Source organism: Teleopsis dalmanni, chromosome 1 (assembly GCF_002237135.1).
Source record: "Teleopsis dalmanni isolate 2A chromosome 1, ASM223713v2, whole genome shotgun sequence".
Classification (NCBI taxonomy): domain Eukaryota; kingdom Metazoa; phylum Arthropoda; class Insecta; order Diptera; family Diopsidae; genus Teleopsis; species Teleopsis dalmanni.
In genome coordinates this window covers 4,682,954-4,694,227 of record NC_051846.1, presented here as the reverse complement: position 1 = coordinate 4,694,227, position 11,274 = coordinate 4,682,954, and the positions used below count along the sequence as shown (strand labels likewise).

Below are 11,274 nucleotides of genomic sequence, written 5' to 3'. Positions count from 1 at the left end.
TAATTTGTTGTTTTATGTCTTCTTCATAGCGCACAACTCCTACACAAATTTTTCCTTTCTTCAGTTATATTTTGATTGTTGATCGAGCGTTGATTAATTGATTGATTGCTGTTGTTGGCAACGGTTTTGTAGAGATTCAGCTGCAGTCAACAAGACCAACATTGTTTTTGTTTGCTTTTAATTTAATTTTTGCTCTCGTTTGTTTTTATTTGTTGATTATGATTGCGATTGCGATTGCAATTACAGTTGCATAAGTAGTAAACAGAAGTGAGCGGCACACAATACGAGCATTTGTGCCACGTATTCGTTAGGCAACAAACGCTGGCTGTGTGGAAAACTAAATTGTCGATGTAAATGTGCGGTTGCGTGTGTGTGTTTGTGCGAGTGTATGTGATTATTTTATTGTTATATTTTTATTACGATCTTAATGTTGCAGCATTCAACAAGGAGAACTTGTAAAAGACCAATGCTTTTTGTTTAATACATTTTTTTCTTTAAACTATTTGCATATTTTATTTTTATTTATAAAAATGTTAATTACACTTTAAACACAAGCGCGCTTATTTCTATACGCTTTAGAAAAAATTATGTTTTTTATTATACGTGCAATTTTTTAGTCATACCATTTTACTGTGACAAATAATACAATTTTTTCTAAATTCTTTTTTTTTATTGTTTTACAGGAAATGGGTTAATAAACGAGGCTGAATTCCTGCAATGGGTCGGACGCATACAAGCCATACGTGACGAGCAGCAACAGCAACAACAACAACAACAGCAGCAAACGCAACAGGAAGAAAATGCAAGCAAACCAGAGGAAAACGATGATGTCACTGAGGATTTAATAGCCGCGTTTAGGTAAGTGTAATTACACACACACATACACATATACAAATTCACTGAATTTTATCCTTTCGCTTAGATGTTGGAATAAAAAATTCTATTATAAAATCTGTAGAATTTTTTTACTTAATCTTTTTTTTATTTCAATTTGTTCAAAGATAGTTTCCCAAGCCTTTGGTATTACCTTTAAGCTTTTATACTTTTTTTTTGAATTATTTTTTATATTTTGTTTTTGTTGTTGTTGTTGAATACTACGACAGGATAGTTGCAGTTTCCTTATTTATGCTTTGAAAAATTCTTTACTGCATTTGAATAAAAAATTATTTTTTTTAAGTTGATTTAGTAAAAACCTTCACTATGCTAGATTATGGTTCCGATACAGCTTAAGGTGAAATTTTATTACGTTAAGTTCAATTTTCTTATAAATTGTGTTTTATTAAGCATTATTCTTTAATATGGAAAAATTATAAAATTAGCGAGTTTTTTTTTAAATTTTTTTTTTCAATTCAGGTTTTATTCTATAGAATATAGAGTTTTACACATAATTCTTAATATGTAAATTTAACACTTTAGAAAAAATTCCTTTTCAATTCAGATATTTTTTTTTTGTGGCGAGAAGGTGGAATGCTCTATGCACCGACCGTCGTTGGAATGGTGTGTCCGACTCCCTAACATTAATATGTAGTATACGGACTAAAAGTTTCCCACTTCGGCGAGATTTATTTCCCCTCGGAACCGCTTTCGCATTTCAATTCAGATATTTACAATTATTAATTTATATTAATTAATATTATATTGTTAATTAGTTCAATTATTGATCACTGATCACTCATCATGATCACTGATGATAGGTATTTACAAAATTCAAAAGTTAAATTAATTAATAAAATAAAAAAATTTTATTGTTGTAATTTAATAATGTTCGTCAAACCTCTCTTTTGAAAACAATACTTTATATTAAGAATTTAGTTAATTTCGTCAAAACGGACTTTAAAAAGCAATTTAATATTAATTAAAATATAAAAATAAATTTATTATTAAAAGTAAAATCAAGAAATTGCTTTATTTCTATAAGCCTATATTTTAATAATTTTTTTTTAACAAAATTAACTAAAATTTGGTATTTTCTGGTCCAGTAGAGATATTAAAATGAAGTTATCCTTAACATGAGAGAGGCTTTCATTTGAATATATTTTGAATACAGCATACCGAAACACTTCTAAATTTGGACACAAACATGGTCAATTCCATTTTTTTAAATATGTATCTCAAAAACTATAAATGATAGAAAATTCATCAACAGATATGGTAAAAATAACTATATAGATTTTTTTGGAACGAAACTTGTAAAATGTCTTTCATTATTTAGAACACTTGAACAGTTTTTTTCAAAATATGATTTAAATATATTCTTTCATTTGTAGGGTATTTGATCGTGATGGCAACGGTTTCATTACACGTGATGAGCTGCAAACTGCTATGGAAATGATTGGTGAACCGCTCACAGAAACTCAACTCACACAATTATTAGCTATTGCTGATTTGGATCAGGATGGCAGAATTAACTATGAAGGTAAATTTTAAACTTTACATATGCCTGCCACATTTGAGCAATTTTTACGAATTAACTCTGGTGCATTAATTTTTGATGCTTGCTACACTCAAATCAATTATATTGTCAATTACAATTACAGGGTAATTAGAATTGTGAAATTAGTTGCAAGTTTACAAGTGAAATTGGAATTGAAAGCTCCTTAGTACAAGGAATTGAAATTAGTAATTAAGTTGCGGGATTAGGTATCATCGGAAGATATAAAATCTAATAAATTTGTAGTTGGTCAAAAGTTTCGATGCTTCTTCTTCGTTTAATTACTTTTGCAAATTACCTGAATTAGTAATTGGGTTCTTCAATTCTAATTTCAATTGTAATCTTAATCTTAATTCTCAATTCTAAGTCCTTATGTTTAGGAATTGGGTTTTTCGAATTCCAATTCGACTTGTAATCTCGCAACTCAATGCATAATTTCTATTAACTTGGAATGAGAAATTGAGGATATTCTGATTACAAAAGTAATCAGTACTGTACAGTTCTGGCTACACTTGATAAATTCTGGTGAATGAAAATTGGTATACATGCATTCAGCTTATGTATGTGTATGTGTAGAGAAGGAATAAAAACATTTTGGAAAATAATATGAAATTTTTCTTTTTTTCGCTATACACTGTTCCGTTCTGGTATTAGAAATAAAGTGCTCGTGTAAATGTGAAATAGAAAATAGTAAAATATGAAAAAAGAAGAATATTGTGCATGTTTTGGTGTCATGTCTTTTTCAAAAGGATCAAAGCATGAGTATATTTTTAATCCCCTAAAATCATTAAACTGTGTGAAAACTGTTATAAAAAGTAATTTTAATCCCTAATTTAACACAAGTGTGGCATGAGTCAATGTTATTAGATGAAATCTGTTATATACGTACTCATAGGTATCAGCATTTAATATTATTCTACAATTTTTATATTAAAGATATACAAGATTTCCCAAACAAATAAAACCTAGTCTTTAATACAAAAACTATATATGTATGTAAATTGTTCATTATATACATATGTACAAACTTTTTGTTAATTCTATTGTAGTTCTTATTGACAATTTCATACAGCTGAGTACCTTGGATGCCCTTCACTAGTATAATATTACGAATTTTTGATTAGAATGAAGTGTGTAATTAACAACAAAGACTACACAAAATTATTTTCCTCTCTAATTTGTGGACACCCAATATGGCAGACAATGTTGCATCATTAACGTGTGTGTTCTTAATTACTATTTGCTAATAAACGCCATACTACAGCATGAAGTAGTCCATTGCTAGGCTATTGTATTACCACTAGTGGAATTAATTAGCTGTTCAAATACCAATAACAACTTTGATTGTGTCGTGAATATTCTAACTCTTGCAGTTTATTAACCTTTTTCGATGAAGGCAACTCATACGGTTGCTTGCAATTTGAGATATTAAAAATGCTTACAATCCTCTTACATACTGCTTACAGTCCCCGCATCAAGTTTCGTGTCTGGTTAGCAAAACGCAAACATTTACTTAATACAAAATGAGATGAAAACGATGTCAGGATAGTCACGTTTTTAGCTTTAGTTTCACTTGTTTACTACATTCAACACATACCTGTAGCATTGGAAGTCACTAAGAGTCCCTTGTGTGACATTAAATTGATTTATTGTATCTGCTCGTGCTCCATGTTACCTCCATGGGTGGTTCCATTCGTACTGAATTCTGTTGCTTGTGCATAGTTAACGGAAATTTGTTGGGTCTCCATGTAGGTTTCGGTATATGATTATATGACCTTGTATGACTTAATATTTTTCTATTGCCATAAGGAATTTCATATTATACATAACATATATCATTTATAACTTCTTAAACCTAAACTCATTTTAATAAAGTCAATGGAACAAATTATGATGAGTTTAATTTTGAATTAATTTGCAATTAAACATGCAATAATAACTTTATATATGAAGGCAAAACTTCTTATAAGTTAATGCATTATTAACTTATATTCATATAATATATATTGTATTGATGTAATAAGAAAGCATGAATTTGTACATCCTTTTTATACATTCCAATGCTTCATCATGCGATAAGTTAGATAAAGTAATAATTTAATAAAGTAATAATAAAGTAATTTTTTTTTTGAATATTACAAAGATTTTAATTTTTGAATAAGTAATGTTGTTAATTATGCGAATGTTCCTTACTCGTATTAATTTAATCATATACTTATTTAATACTTTCTAGGCTATCCGTTTCATAAGTACTATAGATATTACCATTTTAAGATACTGTTAAAATCGTTTAAATAACACTCTTTTTCTTCTAAAACAGGTATTCTCAGATAAACCGTTCTTCGTACTCAACATATAGTAAATATGCAGACATATAGAGATAACAATATTTTCCAGTCATATAGAGATCTTATAAATATAGTCAATAATTTTTAAGTACTGGAGACCTTATTTAAAATAACTTTTATACTCTTATAAGGTTGTTTATGGGTTTTATAATGAGAGAGGAGGACTCCTTTTAAATGGAATTTTTCAGTAACAAAACGACAATTTTTTAGCCTAAATACTGTTAAGTATTAAGTATTTAAGAAAACTCAAGTACGCTTTGATGTATAAGACAGTCACTCCAACCTAACCTAACCTCCATATTGGAATATTTTAGTCTTGCCAGGCGTTGGTATTTGTAAAGAAAGTCTTAAGTTGTTTTTTCTTTTTTTGCTTCCTCTTTGCAGTTTCAGCATTTTTGGTTGAAAATAATATCCATTAACCAATGGTCTGTCATCAATTTTTGTCACTTCGATCCTGACTCTGCGCAGTAAGTTTTCTTTCTCGATAAATTATAGAGTGATAATAGGAATTTGGGTTTTTTTTAGCCTATCATACTTTTTCACTTATATATGTTCTGTTACTATAAGAAAGCTTTTAAAGGCAACAGTATTGTACTAAGAATAGTCATGTACTAAGAATAGATGCTCTGGAAACCAGATCAATGTTGTTGTGCACTGACAACTCACTGACCTCAGTTGAGTTTTTCACAGTTTTACTTGCTTTTATAGTATTGTTGGATAGCATCAGTATATCAATAAATTGTGATCTATTGATTTTGTGTATTCGTTTCTGAAATTATAATTCGGTAGACACCGGACGAGCTCGGATCGGTTATCGATCTCTCTATATCCTTTTGAACTAAAAAGAGATAGAGTCTTCTTATATCCTTTTCAACTAAAAATATTTCTAAGCGGACTTCCCACTCCATCTTAGAACTGCAAATATGGTAATCTGAATTGGGTATTCTTACGTATTTTTAAAAGTTAGAGAAATTAATCTGTGATCTGTATTCAAGAAATTTTACTAATTATAATAATTATACTGTGTTAACGATAAAATAGATTGCAGAGAAGAGGTAATGGTATTGCTTTTACTTTAATAATTATTAATTAGATAGGATTTACTCATTTAAACACATAGTTAATTTATTAAATATATTGCGTAATATATTCTTACAATTTTAGATCTAAATAGAGCAATAAAATTCTATTCTATTGTTATTAAATTGTCGATTAGGTTTGTATCACTTTATTTTGTAATAGAAAGACAAAACAAAAACTCAATATTTTATCTGTTTATTTATATATATTTATTAATTTGCTGTGACACGTCTTTATGACGAAAATAAACTATTTAAAAATTAGATGGATTCGAATAGCACAGAAAAGACAAGGACAAAAATTTTATTTTTACTTTATTGAAATTTGGCTGACCATACAATGCTGTTATTATTTTTCTAATATAATCATTTCCTTCTAATAATTGACAGAATCAAGAATAAAGAATCATCAATCAAGTTTAGCATACTTCGATGTTGGGAACCTTAAATGCTCAACACTATTTTATTTTCACATACTTAAACGTTACTTAAATATCCATTACATTAAAATTCAATTTTTATTAAAAAAAAATTTTTAATCTTGTGGAATAAAAAATATTTTTTCCTTTACAAATACTTAAAAATTGCCCTTTCTTTACAGAATATGTCTTTATAGCTAGTACAGAAGATAACGTATATTTAATTTTAATATTTTTTGAATTATTTTTATATCATTCAAATCTTTATTACTGAACAATTATCCACTACAAATAATAAAAATAAACGTCTTACTATTTTCTAATTTTAATGACTCGATAAAAGTTTGTTAAGTTTCAAATATTTTACTTCAAAACGCAGTAGAGTAATTTCATCGATTGAAAGAAATTTTAATTTCTTGCGCATTTTTACGGAAGAAATTAATACAAAACAAAAAAAAAATAAAAAAAATTAAATAAAAGTGAAGTCACGCCATTTTCTTTTTATTCATTTTATAGATTTTCACTTTTATGAGAAAAACGTGTTTGACCTCTCAAATGACAAGGATCGTGCCTAGAATTCAATAAACATGCGAAAGAAATAGGAAATTATTTAATATAACGAACACAATTTTGCATAATGGCTTAAAAGTAGACAAACTTTGTTAATAAATTTAATTTAAGTAAACTTTGTTAGAATAACTCTTTTTATGTCCTTTCACAAATTTCGACGAAAAGCATAATTGTCCTTATTTATTGATTGTCTGTGCAAAAACTTCAATAACGAGAGCCTTTCTTGATTCGTAGAAATAAAGTTAATGACTGAAACTGTTTATTTATTAAAACAATTTATAGTTTATATAATTTTATAGTTTATTTATACTTATTAGTGTTAACTCTTTAATATTTAGATATAAATTCATTTTCAGTTGACGAAATATAAACAAAGTTAATACCCTTTTCAGACCAACTATTGAAACTATTGAAATTTCTGTGAATTTTAAAGAAGGCATTTTCTGTTAAAAAGAAAATGAGTTCATATTCATGTTGAGTCTTTTTGGAGTTAGTGTATCTGCACACTTTTACTCTTTGATAGCTGGAGGGTTTCTGCAGAGTCCCACCCTTTTCACTGCTAGCACCAAGGACTTAGTCTTGTCAGACGTGAAAATGAACACCAACTTCTATTCTTCGGACTGATGAGATGGTACTGTTACCGAGGATTTTGTTCAGACGGACTGAGACAGCAAACAAGACATTTCACCTACTAAGCATATTTTTCTGCTCAATTTTCTACATATATATTTATCTAAGTCTTAATCCTTTCAAACCTTTCGTTTTTGATAGTTAGAAACATTACCGAATATATTCCTTGACATTATTATCATAGGTTGTTACAATGTATTGGAAATATCTACAAAACTCATGTTTTAAGCTAAAGAAATAAAGGTGACTCTGGCAATATTGTAACATAAAATCCATATAATGAAGAAATACAGAAATACGTATAAAAGGGAAAGCTTGGCACGGTCGAGTGCCATGATTGATTAGTTATTTGATAGTGTTGGGAAGTGTCTAGTCTGGTTTTGTTTCACAATTAAAGTTAAATTAAAAATGTAAAATAAAGTCAAATTCATTTATTTATTATCGAGTTCAATTTTTTATATGTAATATATAACATTTCTTTTTTTATGTCGGACTTTTAGTCGTTCTTTATAGCTTTTAGATTATATTAAAATAAATAAAACTCTAATTTCAGTTAATAATTTTAAACAAACTTATATTATTTATAGGTTTTTGGTCTAAAAATACAATAGTTAAATTAAAGTCTATTAAAAAATTCAAATTACTTCAAACACAAAGTTGTTATGGTTATAGGCCTCACATTTTTTCTGAATTCGATATTGCATTAATATAAAGAAATATTATTATATTATTATTTCCAAGACCAGAGATGGTAAATCCAAACACTAAGCTGCCAAAATCATCGATAAATATAACAAAATCCAATAAATAAAATAATTAAGAGAAGAGAGAGAGTTGTTGTAGTTCACTAACTTTTTATATACTTAAAATAACATTTATATTTATTTTATATTATAAAAATAAGGTGATTTTGAATATGTTATTCTAAATATTTAAATATCAAATACACTGTTAGTGGATCTTTGCATAATGACTTTATTTTTGTTTAAAATTAAAAACTAAAATTAATGTTTGCATATTTTAATATTATTTCTATATGTATAATATAAAAAATAATATATATAATATAAAAAAATTTAAAAAAAGTAACTTATGCTTCGTAAAAACACATAAATACATGTAAATTCATTTTTTAAAAACGACAATTGTAATATCTCAAATTAACTTATATGTAAAATGTATACTAACTAATTTCAATAAATAAAAATGTATTTATGTTATTTTTTTTAGAAATTATTCAATACATATACTATTTTAAAAATTATTTAACAGAAATATTTTTTTTAATTGCAATAAGTACTAGTTTCAATTTTATTCACCTAATTAAAAAATAAAAATTTTTTTTATTCTTTCAGAATTTACGAGACTTCTGCTGTAAGCTGTAAGGACACCGAGCCCACACAAACAATGTCATTTAACAAATCAAAATAATATTAAATCGTTACAAACATTTTGTAATTAAATATAATTATATACATAAATACAATTATATATTCAATAACATACTCAAGTTAATACAAATATTGTTTATATAAATGAGAAGGTAGAAAGGACGAATCTGTTTTCCTTAAATTACAACAACCACCTAATAAAATAACAATAAAATCAAAAAATATTTTTATAAAATTTATAGAAAAAAGTACAGAGAACCGTCATGCAGGAAGAAAGAAAAGATTATTTTAGTTATTAAGTTTTTAATATAAATAAAAAATCGTTAATTGTAATTTATATTAATTTATACTTGAAAATTAAAAAAAAAACAATAATTTAAGTTAATTTATAAATATAATTTAAATAAATCAAATATATAATAAAACAATACAAAAAATTATATGGAAAGTGTTTTTAAATTTAAATATATGTTTGCTTTAAGGATTTTTAATAATATAGTTAAAATAATTGAACATAATAAAAGATCATTTAAATTAAAAATATTAACATTTTCGCATAAGTCTGAGAGTGAGAGTGATATTTTATTTAATTTCGCTTTTGTGTTTAAGGGTGCTGTAATAAAAACTTAAAATAAATTTATTGAAAAACATGCATAAATTTAAAAAAATTATAATAAATAATAAGCAATATATACATCCTGCAGTTATTTCATTTTACCTTATTCATTATAAAATTAAATTGATTTTTATTTAACTTTTCATATATCTAGAACACATAACTCTTACTTCAAAATAAAAAAAATATTATTTTTACCTGTATTTAATTTTTAAAAAAATAAAATTTTTCAATACAAGAAAGTTTTTTTAATTTTTACTAACATTTAATTTCTAAAATTTTTTTAATATTAGAAAAAATCCTAATTCTGATTCTATATGAATCCTGAATATTATATTCAATAATATACAATATTATCTGCTTTTTTAAATTTAAATAAAATAAAATTAAAATTTATTTTTTTTTAAATATATTTCTCGTGTTATTTAAAATATATTTGTTATTAAATTTAGTAATTCAACTTACATAGCTTCCATACTACAAATTTAACATTTTTTTATTCAAATTTTTATTTAACTTAATTTTATAATATTTAATCATTTTGAAATACAAAATTCTTTAATTTGTTTAAATGACTCCATTTTTAGAATCTTTAAGAATTTAATGATAATTGCGAAGTACTTCGTAATGTTTATATAGATTAAAATTATAATCAAATACTTCATACTTTATAATGATAATGATAGTTGGCGATCTGCGTGGATATGCTTATATAAATTAAACTTATAATTAAATAAAAAAATCAAATTCATAAAAATTAAATAACTTTAACTTTCTTTGTTAATCTGCTCTAGATTTTCTTTGTTGATTATATTACTTATATAAATTTAAATATATTAAATAATATAATATAACAAATTTATATTTTTAATAATGATTAATGATTTAATAATTTTCTTAAATATCAAAATAAATACATGTTTGTTTTAAATTAACATTCAATTTTTCATACGTTAGATATATATATATAAATATATATATATATAAATTTTTTTCTTTTATATTTATTTTTATAATCACTTTTTATTTAAATGATTAGTTTAATAAATATTCTAATAAGGCATTAATATTCTTCTTTCTTAAAATAATTATCTAAAATGATAAAAAATAAATTACCTAAAAATTAATATTAAAATAACTTTTTTATGAATATTACATGTAGGTTAAATTTTGAAATATATAAATTTATTATTATCAATAATATGTGCAGTGCAAATATTTACAATATATGAATATAAAAATTAACAACAAAAAAATTATTAGGGAATAAAAATACAAATTTTATAAAAATCAAATAATATACATTTATATGTATATATATTATATGTATTAAGAAATAAATAGTGCTTCTAAGAGTGTTATAAATTAAAGAGATTTAATAATTAAGTATTTAGTGTTAATTATAAAATATTTTTGCTTTTATTTCAATACTTAGCAAAATTTTATCTTCCAAAATTTACTAATATATCTATGTCGTTAAATTATATAAAATACGTATTAAATAATATATATATATAAATTTAATAATAATTATTATAAATATGCATGCATATGGATTAAATTTAAAAATTTTTAATAAAATATTATAGTTTAGTATATTCTTAGGTATATGTATGTAATCTTTATTTTGGCTATAAGAAGAAATATTTAACTATTGTATTACTATAGTAAGTCGGCTATAGTTTTATTAATATAATAAAAATAATTCTCTTTATTAAATATTATTTTAAATTAAAATAAATCTAAAACGAAGTGCGGCAATTGAATGGGAATTATTTTTTATATTAAAC

General features: G+C 24.6%; 1 protein-coding gene across 1 annotated transcript; it reads left to right on the top strand.

The window, feature by feature from the left end:
- Positions 1 to 670: 670 nt before the first annotated feature.
- Positions 671 to 9,164, top strand: LOC119668846 (calcium-binding protein E63-1-like; the record flags this gene model as incomplete). The annotated part of the gene is made up of 3 exons (XM_038078507.1): positions 671 to 858; positions 2,268 to 2,416; positions 8,833 to 9,164. Coding segments are annotated over 3 exons (360 nt in total), but the record flags the coding sequence as incomplete, so codon positions are not given.
- Positions 9,165 to 11,274: the final 2,110 nt, after the last annotated feature.